The sequence below is a fragment of the Glandiceps talaboti genome, chromosome 10 (genome assembly GCF_964340395.1).
Source record: "Glandiceps talaboti chromosome 10, keGlaTala1.1, whole genome shotgun sequence".
Classification (NCBI taxonomy): Eukaryota; Metazoa; Hemichordata; class Enteropneusta; family Spengelidae; genus Glandiceps; species Glandiceps talaboti.
Genome location: NC_135558.1, coordinates 7,158,847 through 7,175,727, shown reverse-complemented (window position 1 = coordinate 7,175,727; position 16,881 = coordinate 7,158,847). Strand labels below are relative to the sequence as shown.

General features: G+C 33.7%; 1 protein-coding gene across 1 annotated transcript in view; it reads right to left on the bottom strand.

Annotated features, from left to right (window-relative positions):
* Window positions 1–334: 334 nt before the first annotated feature.
* Window positions 335–16,881, bottom strand: part of LOC144441329 (polycystin family receptor for egg jelly-like) — a 28,738-nt gene continuing 12,191 nt past the window's right edge. The window contains exons 14-31 of the mRNA XM_078130885.1: window positions 16,437–16,613; window positions 16,065–16,301; window positions 15,346–15,433; window positions 14,371–14,528; window positions 12,898–13,137; window positions 11,917–12,418; window positions 10,866–11,179; window positions 10,458–10,682; window positions 9,390–9,560; window positions 8,706–8,866; window positions 6,942–7,686; window positions 5,784–5,913; window positions 4,974–5,173; window positions 4,010–4,184; window positions 3,158–3,326; window positions 2,519–3,048; window positions 1,505–2,057; window positions 335–818 (exon numbers count right to left, since the gene is read on the bottom strand). Of these exons, the coding sequence (XP_077987011.1) occupies window positions 335–818; window positions 1,505–2,057; window positions 2,519–3,048; window positions 3,158–3,326; window positions 4,010–4,184; window positions 4,974–5,173; window positions 5,784–5,913; window positions 6,942–7,686; window positions 8,706–8,866; window positions 9,390–9,560; window positions 10,458–10,682; window positions 10,866–11,179; window positions 11,917–12,418; window positions 12,898–13,137; window positions 14,371–14,528; window positions 15,346–15,433; window positions 16,065–16,301; window positions 16,437–16,613 (5,259 nt within the window). The remainder of the gene's footprint in view (window positions 819–1,504; window positions 2,058–2,518; window positions 3,049–3,157; window positions 3,327–4,009; window positions 4,185–4,973; window positions 5,174–5,783; window positions 5,914–6,941; window positions 7,687–8,705; window positions 8,867–9,389; window positions 9,561–10,457; window positions 10,683–10,865; window positions 11,180–11,916; window positions 12,419–12,897; window positions 13,138–14,370; window positions 14,529–15,345; window positions 15,434–16,064; window positions 16,302–16,436; window positions 16,614–16,881) is intronic.

Below are 16,881 nucleotides of genomic sequence, written 5' to 3'. Positions count from 1 at the left end.
TTTCTGACAACTCATTATTTGAATTTCATTTTTCAAATAAAACAAGTTTCTCAATTTCTTTTTTATATGTTGGGTGTGTGTTTTGGAAATATCGGCTTGTATATTCAGTAATGCCGCAGCATTGTAATATTTTAAACTGTGTTCCCTTCCACTAGGTTTGTCTATATCTTCTACCACTTCACTTTTATTCCTAGATCCATCTTTCTTGTCTTCTACCCCTTGATTTCCATAGATTCACTAATCTTATCTTGTACCACTTCATTCCCATCACTAGGTTTATCTATTTTATCTTCTACCACTTTATTCCTATCACTAGAATCATCTATTTTATCTTCTACCCCTTGACAGGTTCATCTATTTTATCTTTTACCACTTCATTCCTATCACTAGGTTTATCTATTTTATTTTCTACCACATCATGGCTAGGACTAGGTTCATCTATTTTATCTTCTACCTCTTCATTTCTACTACTAGATTCATCTATCTTATCTTCTACCACCTCATAGCTAGAACTAGGTTTATCTATTTTATCTTCTACCACTTCATTTCTACTAGATTCATCTATCTCATCTTCTACCATCTCATAGCTTGGACTAGGTTCATCTATTTTATCTTCTATCACATCATAGCTAGAACTAGGTCCATCTATTTTATCTTCTATCACATCATAGCTAGAACTAGGTTCATCTCTATCATCTTCAATGACTTCATTTCTATGACTAGACCCACTGGTTTTCTCTATTATAATATTCATTTTCAATAGCACTTCATCCATCTTTTGCTCTAACACCTCATAAGGATCTTTGCTCTTCTTCTCCCTTTTTGATTCTGAAAGAAATTGTTGAAAATAATCAAAATGTTATGTTTTGAAATCAGTAGGCTTGCATCATTGTACGAGTGATTTCCAGGAGCTGTTCTTAAAAGTTTTTTTAATTAAATAAAATGTAGTAGTAGTAGTAGCAGTAGCAGTAGCAGCAGCAGCAGCAGCAGTAGCAGCAGCAGCAGTAGTAGTAGTAGTAGTAGTAGTAGTAGTAGTAGTAGTAGTAGTAGTAGTAGCAACTGCTGTCGTTGTCAGAGTAGTAGTAAGGTTAGGGTTAAGAATACTACAGTAAAGTTAAGGGTTAGGGTAGAAGTAATAGTAGTAGTAGTAGTGGTGGTGGTGGTGGTCGTAATAGTAATGGGTAGTTGTTGTTGTTGTTGTGGTGGTGGTGGTGGTGGTGGTGGTGGTGGTGAATAATAAAATCCCTTTAATTCTACAAGTGTATTTCTAAGCTTCTCATTATCAATATGTATATATTATGCTAACCATTTCTTTACATTTAAGTTGTTATTTCACCATTGCTAGATAGACTAAGTGAGATTACACCATTACCGTAGATTACAACCACTTTGTCCCTGTCAATGAATACACTTTCTTTCCAATAAACATTCCCTAAAATCTTAGTAATTGCTTTTTTTTTAACATATGTCTTCATTGTATACATAATGTATTTTTCAGTTCTACTTACTTCCTATTTTTAATTTCTTCTTGATTTTCTTCAAAAGTTGACGAATATTATCCATAAACCTTTGTTTCATAAAGTCTACAATCTCATACTCATTACTCTGTTTTGATGCATCTTCTCTGACTTCAGCGAATGCATCGGCTATGATTGATATCAGCATGTTTAGTAGGATAAAGAAACATATAATAGAAAACAATACGAAGTAAACAGGACCAACCAAACTTTCATTTAAATTTGTCAAGTAAAACTTTCCAATGAAAGTCTGAAGTAGTGTCTCCAACGACATAATCAAAGTTCGATAATGTGGGATGGTATGTCCAAATATCATATACCCAAATGAAGCAAAGGATAGCAACACGAGCCCAAATAGAATAGAGAACGGGATCAGTGTGACTGACGCATACTTGATAGTCGCAGCCAACATTCTAATGCGTTGGTTGAAGCGAAGCAGTCTGAGAAATTTGAGTATTTCGACGTAGATGACGATCCCGATAAATAAAGTATACAACTCGTTCAGAAAGGCAATGTACTGGAAATTTACGAAGTCAGTACCTAGAATGAATTGATAGCAGAAAAAAAAAACAGATTTGTAAGGAAACGACTATTGAAAGCTTGAGCTTCTGTTCATCAGTGGGTCTCCAGTTCTGTCAAAAAAATCAAGTTCTGACACACTATAAATGCTGCTATATTGTAATGTAAAATCATGATCTTGTCTTGGAATGGTATGAATATTAAGTTCAGTCAGCTGTTGAAGACTGATGACTACTTGTTGCTATGTTATTGATTTAACTACTGGTTGCTATGTTACTGTTTTCTATTATACCATTGATGAGTGTATCTAGTTTTTTTAAATCCACATTGACTCATGTAGTTGGTGGTAGGCGTGCATAGTTTTTCAATTCCTATAATTCTGAAGTGTTTGATTATGTGAGATGATTTATTGACGTGATATATATATATATATATATAATTATATATCAAATTGCTCAAAAGTGAAGAGAGAAATACCTTACCATTTCTATCTGCTAATGTTCCAGCATTGGCGAGAGTTATTACATATCGTATGAGGTACATCACCACGAGAGTAATTCCAATAAATGTCTGGCAAAAATCAACAATATTCCAGAAATAACTGAAGTATTGCTTCCCATCATATCGCAAAGCTTGGAAAATCATGAAACAGTTGTATAACAGGTAGAGTCCATAGGTAGTATGAGCTAGCATCAGGAAGATGACGTAAAAGACACCACCCATGAAGTCGTAGAGGCGGAACACTTGAAATGACAACGTTGTCGAGATCGCACTACCTGATGGATATTCCAACATCATCATTGCAGACGTAAATAGATTCACTTGAGCGTTATAAAGTGTAAATTCTACAAGTACTGCACGAGTGTACTGATCAATCCATCTGTTTTCAAACAAATATTTTGTCATATTCTGTGCCTCCTCTAAACTTGTACCCAAGACTGCTTCGTAGCCACCACCGCCGTATGTAGAAATGTAACCCACAGTTGGCATTCCACCGAGATCAAAAGTACTCCTAACAATAAAAAAAATACCGTGATAAGGTTATCATTACATACAATCCATTGCAGCCTCTGTAACTATTTACAGTTATAAATAAAATCATAAGCTAATATTACACTTACCTGAATAGCCATGGATTGCTATGGCTGATATTGCCACTTTCATTTTCCCTATACGCGCTGGCATTACTCCATTTTATACCAAAGTTTCCATCTTCCTCATTTGAAATAGAGTACGGTATATTACATTCTTTAACTTTGCCAACCATGGAGTCTGGCACATCACAATCACCTAAATAGCGACATTGTTGTATTAGGATGGTTAAAGTTTATATCTCAAAAGCTAATTCTCACAATCTCAATAATTATTCCAGAATCTACCATTATTCCACACAGGAGCATTATACAAATACATTTCCAAAGCAAATCAAAGCAATTAATTCTTGAGCAAAGAACCTGAGAACCATTCATTGAGATTTTCCCTATCACGGTATTGCCATTGTCATTTCTAAAGCCTGTCATGATAAAGACTAAGTTGTGGTTGATTCTCTGATTTATACCATATATCCATTATGCACATGGTATTTAATGTGTAGATGAACATTCAAAAGTACATCAGCAATGCTACAAGGACCAAACTTAGTAATGACAAATTTGTAACATTTTTTATATGCTATCGATACAAAAGACTGCACGTGTCCAAAATTCACCTTTCATTTCTTTTCAATCTCAGCGTAGGAAACTTTATTTACATGACCCATCCGAAATCACTGATGCATCACTGATGAATGAACATTATTCACACTGTACCTAGTGCATATATATACTCATATTCTGAATAAATATCACTATACAGCCCTGAAGGGACACCCATGGCGTAAAAATAAAATGTAAGTATTATAAACTGTAACCAACAAATTCAGTATGTTGACGCATTAAAAGTGTCAGATAATAGCCTCATTATGCATATCTCACCAGGTTTTATACGTAGTTGTCGAAGTCTTGGCGGTCCAACTCGATAGTTTCTACTCATATGTAAAAACTGTTGTTCGTCTATTTTGAGTTTTGTACCATAAATAGACATTTGAGGGTACATGCCTGGCAGCAGAACACCATCCATCCACTGGAAGGCTCTCTGTGTGTTTGCAATCTATAACATCAACATAAGTCAATCAAGCTTTACATTAACAAGTCAAGGTGTTTGCATCAATGTATGACCTATAATGCATTTGCGCCCCCCCCCCCCCAAAAAAAAAACAACAAAAAAACAACCCAAAAAACAACCTTTATTTTCTGATAGTAAGTCATTTGGGTATCAGCCATTTAGTGCTCTGATGGCAAATGATTTGGAAGTCAGCCCTTTACTGTTACACAAGAACAGTAAAGGTTATTCAGCTCTTTGCCATTACTTCAGCATCACAACATACTTTATCATGTCCTTAGCAAGCACATCAAGTAGATACAACTTAATCAGTCTCGACTTCATTTGAACTATTCACAGAATGTATTTTGAATTCATATATTATAGACCACAGAGAGCACAGGTTTAGCTAGTCACTGCTGCGAGATGATTTAAACATAGTCACCAAGTAGACAGGATCAACCAATCACAAAGGGATGGATTTCATGATGGACATACGCATATGTAAGTAGGGTTGAGCATTGCTGCATGAATCGTAATCTAATGTTAGGTTGCAAAAAATTTTCCAGTTGCAGCTTCAATACTGAACACTAAACCCATGAGGGATGGCCCTCACTGGACTTCCTGGGAGACAAGTGTTTATATACTTAAAGAACTATCAAGTATTAAAATACAGATTATAATTGTTAAAGCCATCTGTCATGTCACTAATATTTACCAATGTACAGTGTGTCACATTATTCAATAGAACATATTGCAAAATTTCCTGAAATTGATAAACTAGTTTCATGCACTTACAGTACGAAACGATGGTGATGTATCCACAAGCAAATTGAGCAGCGACTGGTGTATGTAACGTTTGTTGATGTCGGCATTGTTGTCGACGATGGAGAGCAGAATCATTAACAGGATGAAATATCCAAAAATTTCATACATAACCCTTTTCATTTGAATTTCTAAATCACGAGTGTGTACCGTTTCACTGAGACTTTCTTCCTCTGCAAATTGTAAATTAAAAGTAGAAAGTAACTTCTACAGCAGATAAATGATATTCTTCTTCTCTATGCTTTTGTTGAAACCTAAAGTATGACTTTTACTTTTCATTCAAGTGTTTTGTATCTTTGAGGTAAAAGTGTTGTAAAACCAAATTCCAACAAAAAGTATGTATTAAATAAATTGAAATATACCCATAGGAAATTTAACGTGCTGTCAAGAATTGTCTATGCAAGTGGTGTGTGATTTTATAGTGAAATCATTGAAATACCGTCTGCTCTAAAAATGATGAAAATGATTCCTTTAATATCTCTGAAGTATATAATGCATCTGAAGTAATTTTTCTACAATTACAAATGTGAAATCTGACACTATGTGAAGACTTTTTAACGCATACAGTGCCCTTTTTAGAAAATATGGAAATATCGGAACCCTGTCCACTGAAAAGATAAACAAAAATTATTACTTTAAATACCTCTAAAGTCATTTCTCTCAAATGCAAATAACACACTTCTACTTTCAAAACTGTTGCTAGTTATACAATTATGTATTTCATCATCAACATAATTTTTCTATATCAATATTATTTCAAAGATAACTAAATTCACCTCATACCTTCTAAGTCACTGTCATCATCTTCTGTTTGTATCTTTATTTTCTCTAGCATTATAATGTCCTCTTCTTTATCATCTTCCTCCGTTGGCTTCTTAAATATCAGCGACACGATAAAAGTCAACATAACAACCTAAAAGGAAGTAGTGATAATTTTCAAGTGGCCATATGCATGACAAATGGTATTTATTTTGGATTTTTTAATTCTTAAAACAATTCTAGTATGTCTTCCTATTTGAACAAAAAGTGTAAAACAGTATCAACCAAATACTTATTTGTAACTCAGTAAATAGTGAAAAGCTAAAAATTGTGTAAAAAGTTTCTTATACAATAACAAATATTTTAAAAAATTTTTTAATGTTTTTCAATTTTTTGAGTTACAAGCAAGGCTTTAGTATATGGTGCTTCACATTGGTTTTTTTCATGTAGGAAAACATAGAAGAGTTGAATAAGAATTAAAAATCCAAAATAATATACCATCATCCATATGACCACTTTCACATGACAATTCATCTGTGTTGGTCAAACATTATATCAAAGCTATATCTTATTCCCCACATGTCCATAAAGTCATGTGTTCTAAGTTGTGTGTCAATCTGTTGTCCACAAAGACTAATGTGTGCCGTTGAAAAAATCTTGGGTATTAATTTTCTATTTGTATTTGGCACAAAAGTTTGGCAAAAGTTTACTTTCATACTAGTAATTTTCGTCTCAACAATTTATCAAACTAATAAAATTGACCACCATGACACAATCACCAATAGAACTCTCTGCATTATGCAAATTAATAATCTAACTAATCAACCAGATTTAATCAGAAGTCATTGACATACATGACACTTCTGTTTTGCCTGCATGGTATAAATTCAGTTTCCTAATAAATGCTAGTTATTAAAGGTGATCATTCCATTTACCTTTTCATTTGGGATTCAAAGTGATTAAACAACAATGCATATACCTTTTATATTTGTTATCTCTATAGACACTCTTGCTTACTATCTCAAAATATTTAATCTTGAAATATTTCAATAGAGACATGTTTTTGAAGGTCGTGTTAACCTAAAAAGGCATCTAAACATGTTCAATCAATGCACACCAGCAGTCCACTCCCTGCCCCTTCCACACCACATAATGCACCAATAGTTACATGTCGTACCCTACCTTTAATGGTTCTGTAATAAGTAAGGAGTTGATAAGAGAAACTGCCATAGATGTTAACCAACGATTCGACTTTTCACCTTTCCACTGCATACTGTACATGATAATAAAAACCGAGGGAACTGTAATCGACAAAAACACTAAGGTCCAAGCTATGTATAACCAATACCATGATAATCTGTTCTTGCTGGTTTTCGTTTTTGTGACATTTACAATGTCTTGATCATCTTCAAAGTATGCCCCCTGTTTGTTGTTCCTTCTACGTGTCTTAAGCATTCTTTTGAGTTGACGCCATCCATAGAATAATGATTGGTTACCAGGAATGGGTTCACTATTACGGAATAAGTGAATGATAATCAGACTCACAGGAGATGTAATTAAAATGCTGATAAAGCCAACATAGATCTCTTTGAATGATAATCTGATAGGGCCAAGTTTAAGTCCTTTCCCACTTTTGAGTTTTTCAGCATCCTCCTCCGAGTCCTGATAAAACATTGCCCCTGCAATCATGGTGAGAAAGATCAGCGAAAAGCAGCATGCCATACGTTGAACTCGATTGAATGAGCTTCGAAATGGGCGCGATAAAACAGAAAACCAGAGATGGTTTTCAGACAGGTTTTTACGTGTGCTTGTATAGAACAAGTGAGAAAACTGTATCAGATTATATCGTCCAGCTGCTGGAAGAATACGTTCAATTTTACCATCCTGTTCATCAACAGCAAACCACTGATCACAAAGGAAATGAAACCTGTAAATGATAAAGTCATTGAAACCTGTAAATGACACAGTAAATGATACTCAATTCGTTAATAAGCTTTCAAAGAATTGAGTTGATAAAGCAACAACAGCATTAAGGTTTTCATATATGGACACCTATCTTTGATAAGCATGTAAAAGTGATAAGCAGGCGACGAAGCTTTGAGACTGCCACAATTTTGTCAAAAAGCTTGAATGCTAAATCAGCAATATATAGCACTGTGTAACTATTCTTTATTGTAAACATTACCAAAGTAAGCATTTTTAATATATTAAAAAGCTCGTCCAAAAGACAACTTATTTAAAACAATGAAAGCTAATTGAGGATTTTTTTTTTTAAATATTAATTTTAATTTAGATAAAAGTAATTGCCATACATACATCCTAAACCAATAGTGTCTCCCCAAAAAAGGTGTGTAAATCCAAGGCAAGAGTGAGTAATTACGGTCACATTACAACTTTATAATATTCGTGTTTTGATTACTCTACAAAAATCTAAACTTATGGAACCATTTGATGTAAACAAAGAAGATAGCCAACATCTCAGAAATCTAGCTTTATTTTTGTTTTAAGTATCACATGTCTTTAAAATCAAAGATGAATCCTGATATTTGTAAATGTACTAATTTGTCTACATTAAATCATTTACTTTAACTTTTTTTGTCAATTATCTCATATCTACATTAAGGAAATGTTTGTGTCACTGAATGAAATGAATGTGTTACATTCATATTTGGAATTGGTTGTCAATATTAATAAACTTATCGTTACTAGCTTATTATGAAAGCTTAATATGCTATGTACGACTATTTCTTGATTCAGAAATAACACATGATTCACTACTGACATTTCTCATAACTTCTGCTGCGAACGATGTGTTGTTAGGCAAATCACAGGTTTAGCTTGACCCTTGTCAATGGGTTACTATGTACGCAAGTGTCCATTAGGGAATTTCATGTGATCTACTTCAATATGAATAATAACCTATCAATTTATATTGTATATACTCACCTCTCACTTGTCTGTATGTCTATAATTTCTATCTGGTTAAGAAACCATGAACGGTATTCTCCATGTCCAGAGTTGTCATGCCATATACGTATAAACAAAATATCACCAAGAGGCTTGTTGACTGCCATTAAAAAGTTGTCAATGTTGCCACGGTCAAACAACTGTGAAAATGAGTAGATTAGGTTCATATATACATGTACTTAAAGTGGCCATATGGATGAGGATTTGGTATTTATTTTGGATTTTTAATTTATAAAACAATTTTATCTTGGAAAAATCAATGTGAAACAACACTGATCTAGTCTATGTTTGTAGCTCAAAAGCTAAAGAAATGTGTAAAAAGTTTGTTACCATACGTACAATAACAAAGATTTTACACATTTATTAATCTTTTTGCAATTTATTGAGTTACAAACAAGGACTTGACATATGTTGTTTCACATTGATTTTTCAAGTGGGAATCCTTGATAAAATAGTTTTATAAATTAAAAATCCAAAATAAATACAAAATCCTCATCTTCATATGGCCACTTTAAAGTATAAGATATGTAGCATTATAACATTTATCCTGGCCATCATTATCATACAATTGTTCGCTCTCTTGACCAAGTTTTGATTCAAGTTATCATTCTTTTTAATTTCTGTGAATCTACAACATGTACATGCTATATTATGTACAATTACCTCTCTCTGGCCATCATGTAAGATTCGTACATCAGTATCGTCATTTCTGCCAAACACTTGAAAACGTATCTTTGACTTTGTAGAGGCACCACTTCGAAGACCAGTCACTGCAGATATTTGGTACAGGTAGTCGTCATCATCTTTATTATCAACCAACGGAAAAACTGCCCACTGCAAATATGTTATAAAACAGGGATAAAAATATGACCGTACCTCATAAATTATTTCACTATTTTAATTAGTCGGATCATCTAATTTGGAGGATCATGCTATGCTATTGATACAATAAAATATATGGACAGGACAGTTTGAACAAAGTCAAAGGGTATACAGATTTGTTAAAGGGAAAAGATACCCTGTGGATTTAACTATTTTTAATAAAAATATGCATGTTAAACATGATAAAATGTTTTGGTTTCCGTCACTTTTACTTATCAGTATGAGAGAAGACATTGATCAAAACATCTCAGCACATAGGCTGAAGTGACGTACATTGAAAATGTCCAACCTATTGCAAAGTCTGTCACAATGAAACTGTCTGTCAATTACTCATGCTGCACACCTGAGACTTTTTCCAGCTATAAACCCATCTTTTGGTTAGGTATGTGTAAACATTTAGTATATAAATCAGCTATGCCTCCACTATGGTTGAGTACAGTGCCTCTCTAAACCACTACACTACCTTCACTATGAAGTGATTTTTGATCAATCTAGGCTTATTCGTTCCATTGGTAAATGTGATGTAACCAAGTTGATATTTATGGACGTGATACCCGATACAAGTATTGTGTGACAGTGCTACTAAACATAGTACACCCTTTAAAAAACAACGTAAATGGTAATAAATCTGCAAAACTCACTGACTTCACAATATAACCACATTCTAGTACATCTCCCATCAGTTTATTGAATTTTACAGAAACACTTTGAGCAAAGCAGGACTTATGTTGTTCAATGAGAAAATAACTGATGTTGACCAAAAAATGTCCTGCCATGAATAAAATTTACACATAATTGAAGAACAATTATACATGTTTATCATCATTGCTAACTATGTATTTCTGTTACCTTGATCAAGTCTTGCTTATCTGCCCGTCGAGCCCAAAGGTACATTAATATATACAAAGCAATAATTATTAAGACCATGATAAGCACAGCAACATTGTCCTTGAAGTCAGAAAAACTGAGTTCCTTGAAGTTAATTGTGTTCGGCGGAACAAAAAAATCAGCTCCAAATGAGGTCAGATGATCGCATAGACATCGACTGAATTTGGAATTTGACCTTGGACTGACCTATAAAAAATAAAAAAGTTAGAAAACAAATTTACTAAAACTAAAAAGTATTGAAACTTGCATATAAAAAAGAGAGAGAGAATGCCTGAGCATGATACTGAAAATAACAATATCAACAATCTGAAAGGACTATAAATGAAAATATCAAAAAAATGTACAATGTAGTAGTTAGTTGAGACTTACCCGACAACCATCCGTGCTCCAAGTTTGACTTTCAACATCCCAGTAGCGACAACCATATGCGAAAAGTGTGATGGTGAAATTATGAGTTATATTATTTCCATTTTCTAACGCATGGGATGACACAGTTGGTATTGTTGTTGTTACATTACTATCAATATAACTTATATTTGAAGAATTTGACGTTGTTGCATAGCTGGTAGATGACCTCAACGTTGTTGTTGGATACGTAGACATTACTTCTTCTGTCATATTTGCTTGCGTTGTTACATCTATCTCACTAGCCGTTGTACTGGTGATGTCAGTGGCATTCAGTACTGCCAGAATCCAACCATTTTTTTCCCATTCAATGACATCAACAAAAAAGAAAAGCAGAAATTATTGATTTGCTGATAATGCAGACATTTTATGTAAAACTGAAACTGTTTGATATATTACCCACTTCTCGTAGAAGACTTGTTAGATTAAAAGTAAGTTCATGAATCTTATTTTTACGAAACTGAAGATATTAAATAATAATCATGCATAATGTGAATTCAAAATATTCAAATTATTCAGAATTTTTCAAACTGCATACAATAAAGTGAATGGTACAAAACCACAGATAAATTATTTAAACCAAGCTATTTTTGGGCTGCTGCTGATATAATTGTCAGTCACCATCTTGTTCTGCTGACCTTTGAACCTTTGAGACATTGTTAGTTGGCAACAGTTCAGAAATATTATATTTTCAGTCTCAGTTGTGTATAGTTTTCAATAATATTTGCGTTCCTTTGTCACCACATAAGAGATAACAGCTGCAAGAAAGACATTAGTGTTACACGTGTTAGAACTGTATCCATCATGTTATATCATATCCTCATCTACACAAACCAATCATGGTTGCATCCATGTAGCCAATGCATTTCCATTTTACCTAAACCACTTCATTGTATCAGAATACAAGAAACTATCATTATCAATTCTCATTTCTTACGTTGGAGGATTTTCCTCACTTTCTTTGCAAAAAAAGTAGTTTTTATTAAAGTAAACAACAAAAAGTAGTTACACTAACCTATTTCTTGTAATGCCAGCATATAAATACCCCTCAATACAATGTAGTCACTAGGTAAGAACACAGTAAACTGTAATTCATTGATAACAGATTCATCAAGTCCATCCAATTCATCATCAGTCAGGTTAAGGTCATGGGGTATCGTTGTATTAAGATCTGATGCTTCAACTGATGGAAAACCTTCATATTTGACATAAGCGTGATATTGTACTAAAGGATCACTTGGGTGAATAATGATACTGACAGAACTATTTGCAGTGTCAACTGTTACATTCAAGAAGTAAAGATGATCTTTATCATTTGGGTCTCCAATAAACTCAACTTCCATTTCTTGGTAGTCCATATAGGGCACAGAGTCGAATACAATCTCATAGGGATCAGCAGTATCGTGAACAGGTACAGCTTGCTTGTAAGGATCGGTGAATGATAAACCAATAACTGACGACTGAACGGAATGAGAAGTGTCATCCCAACTAAAGTAATTTTCTCTCATATCAATCACCTTTGAGAACGAATGGGAGAGTAAAAAAGTTATGGTAATGTGAAGTTTTGTTGGTGACAATATTGGGGGGAGAGAGAGAGAGAGAGAGAGAGAGAGAGAGAGAGAGAGAGAGAGAGAGAGAGAGAGAGAGAGAGAGAGAGAGAGAGAGAGAGAGAGAGAGAGAGAGAGAGAGAGAGAGAGAGAGAGAGAGAGAGAGAGAGAGAGAGAGAAGGGAGAGAGGGAGGGAGGGAGGGAGGGAGGGAGGGAGCGTGATAGAGAATACATTTTAAGTCTTTTCCACATATTTTATGCTTTCTCATTGCTTTTAAAAAGTTGCCTTTCTGCATTTTTGTTTCAAGTTGTTGACAAGATTTTTCACAATTTGTACAAATTTTCATTGATTCTAATAATTACAACTAACAGCTGCATCAACTCAAATTATGAGACCTGAAATTAGTTAGACTGACATTTTAAGAAAAAATAAATACACTAAGTCCTACCTCTAGGTTTAGGAACCCTTCTTGAGTTTCCGGTAAGCTGTGAATTTGTGGAAGGATGAAACTGCCATGTTTGATTGTGATAGTACTATTTTCAAGTCGTGCAGGAATATCTCGCATGAGGTACAAATCGATCGTTCTAGATTCCATGAAAAGTTGATCTTGTTCCACGATCCTACCATTTAGAGCTACCATGGCAACATCATGGACTACTTTCAATGCTTTGTTAGTGACGCCCTGGACCTGTATTCAAACAGAACGAACATTAAAATTGTGAAACACTGACGATTCATTTTTTGTTTGTGACCCTTTGAACTGTTGTATGGCCACAAAAGAGTCTGAACAGAAATTCTGGGGAATATATTTCAGTAGGGATTTGTGTTTGTTGAGACTGGAAACTATTTGCTACAAGTTACAGATACATCTACCCAAAATAAATATTTACATCATACTTAAAGTTCAATCAGATTACATACCTCTCAGGGCAACAGTTCAAAACACAAAAATAATGCATAATATGCTTTTAATATTCCTTTCATACTTACAACCACTTCCCATTTTGGGTAGATATAACTAACACTGGCTCTCAGTAAATACTTCTTGTCTAAACATACACTTTGAAAAGATGCTGTTGTCAATCATACTCTCACTGTATACAGATAATAAAACCGCTTCTATCTATCTGCTAGAACAGCAACTGAGGCAATAATATATGTATGTTGCTGGTAGGGCAATATTGTAGGTTTGAAATCATCCCTAGTTGGCTGGCTGTGTGGAGATTACATTTATCAGGTCTACATATACACTCCACAGTATATTTTCATCAGATTATTGAGATAAACTTTTATTTACAACACAGGATATGTTATTCATGTCAAAACCAATCTGTAGTCAGATACAGTTTAAGATTTTTAAATCACCTTGTACTTTACACTTATTGCAATCAAATTTTCAGTTTCACAAAACCTATCATGATGAATATTAATGATCATGTTTGCTTTTTTAGTAATTGGAAATTCCATTCTAGTTTCATTGGTTTCTATTAAACTTCACCAAACGTTCATCCACTATAGAGAATTGGTTCAATATAATGATACTTCTAAAGTGGCCATATGGATGAGGATTGGGTATGGGGGGGGGGGGGGTGTTATTTATTTTTATAAAACAATTTTAGCATGACTTCCTACTTGAAAAATCAAACAACAAAGAGTAAGTCAATGTTTGTAACTTAATACATTGCAAAAAGCTATTTAAAAAAAGTATAAAAAAAGTGTGTTATTGTACGTGCAACAAACATTTTACACATTAAGCAGTCTTTTACAATTCATTGAGTTACAAACAAGGACTTGGCATATGTTGTTTCACATTTAATTTATTTTTTCAAATAGGACGCCATGATAAAAAATTTGTAAAAATTGAAAATCCAAAATAAATACCCAATCATCATCCACATGGCCACTTTAAAAAGAAACTTACAGTTGCAGATTCTGTAAGATATTCCAAATCATCTTCTTCATCATCATCTTTTTCCGTACTAGTAGTATTCTGTACCAATTTAACATCTCTGGCTATGTAGTGTTCACTATACTGCAGTGCACCTGCTTCAATAACATTACCTAACCCATATATTAGGTCTATTTATATAAAAAAAAATTAAATAATTTCATTTTGTCTATATCTGATCCTACAAGTACACTTATGTTCTATTTACATTCACATGTTAAAGTGGTCATATGGATGAGGATTTGATATTTATTTTGGATTTTTAATTTATAACAATTTTATTATGGCTTGCTACTTGAGAAATCAATGTGAAACAACATTGACCAAGTCTGTGTTTGTAACTCAATACATAACAAAGTGCTAAAAATGTGTAAAAAGTTTGTTATTGTATGTACAATAACAAACATTTAAAACATTTATTAGTATTTTGCAATTCATTGAGTAACATACAAGGACTTGACATATGTTGTTTCACATTGATTTTTCAAGTAGGAAGCCATGATAAATAATTTTATAAATTAAAAATCCAAAATAAATACCAAATCCTCATCCATATGACCACTTTAGATTGTAGATGGAGAAATACAATGTAATAGTTGTTATGAATTATTGAAAAATCCATTTTTATTTTAAAGTTGTATATTTTACAAGTCCCATGATGCAATTTAGCTAAATTTGTAATGCCATAGCTAACATCTCTTCAGACAGAAATCTTTACTCAATTTATAAACAGTTTGGCACATTTATCACAGATGAAAAACAAACAATTTCATCAGCTAAAATAATTACATTGATAAACACAGCACAAAAAGTCATTGGTATACATTATGGGAGTTGTGTAATCGACTGTGTGTCGATAAATAATCTGACTCATGCCACAGAAAATTGTAATTTTTACTACCTGAAGGTTGCTCAGTGGTAATAAAATAAATAATTTAAACAAACTACCTTTACAAGCCACAATGTCTTGATCTGATGTTGAGCTTGTCTTTGATAACCGCTGTGTTATCTTGTCCATTGAATCAATGGCAAGGTGCTGTAGATATACAAAAGGATTGAAATCTTTAAGGTACAATAAAGACTTTATGTTAGACAACACAATTTGTTGACTTCTTCTAGTCAAACTCAAATAAACATATCGACATATCGATTATAACATGTTTGTTTTGTATGACCCGATATCTCCTTTGGTATTACCAGAGTTTAAACTTTGTTGGTACACATATATAGATACATACAAATGCTTCTATTTAATGCAAAGTCCATTAAACATGACGATGCCATGAAGAAATTAAATGCACACAGAAAGTTGATCAGAATCTAGGAATATAGATATGTGGCAACAGTATAGCCGAATAATGATATATTTCCCCCCAAAATGGCTTTATTTAGACAAGGAAAAAGTAATGACCTTGTAACTACGAGTTGAAGATGAGCAGTGACACAAGAATTTTCTGGTTGAATGAAAAATATTGGGATATCATTATCCCTTCTCCAAGCATTAGAAAAAAAATCAGGAAAAAATGGCGATTTCGAATGTTGTGACTCATATTTCGACCATCCAAGAATCAATGATGTAGACACGTTTGTTGAGACCTACAAGGACCTGGATATCAATTCCATAGTTTTTGTCCAAACGTGTTCAACTTGACGTGTGTGGTACTTACCCTACTATTTTCTATTATCTCATCTGGTCTATCAGTTACATCTCTCAACGCTGCAGCTATTTGCTGAGCTGAACTTATAGTCTGTACTGTACTAGACACGTCATTAATTGTACGTAACATGTTTTCACGAATTGACATCTTCTTCTCATGTATGTCAGTCCCTGTGTTATAACAGGTTGGTCCACCTACAGGCACAGCATCAGTTGATGGGGTAGTAGTTGAACTTATATCCACAGTCTGAAAATGGAACACATACAAAAATTGTCTTGCTTATTTTCCTTTATGTCTGTCTGTACAGATATTTGTTATTATGTTTCAGGTGTTCCATGTGACCGATAAAATGACGACAGACTCATTTTGATGTTTACTCACCCCAAGAGGTCCATCACTACTGTCAGCATTCAACTCTGACGATATTGCCATCACTAACTGAGATACAGCACCAGTATTACCCCATCCAGATAATGTATTTAATTCACACTTCTCTCCTGTGGTCTTGTGTAGAATGTCATCGGTTCGACAGCCACTTGGATCTGGTCTGCTCTGAACCTATACAAAATAATGTATTCTAAGTTATACTTTAAAGGCGAACGCCACTCCAGGAAATGGAGACATTTTCATAAACTAATATGGGTTCTGGAGAGTCGATCATTTCGTGATGCTACACCATCTACAATTACTAATGGAATGCGATTTCAGATATGCAGGTTGATGTTGTGCCTTAGGGTATATGGGCTATTGCATCATGGGAGTCAGTAGAAATAATATACTAGTCTATTAAAGTTGCACACTTAACATGTATGAGTCCTGAGTGCCT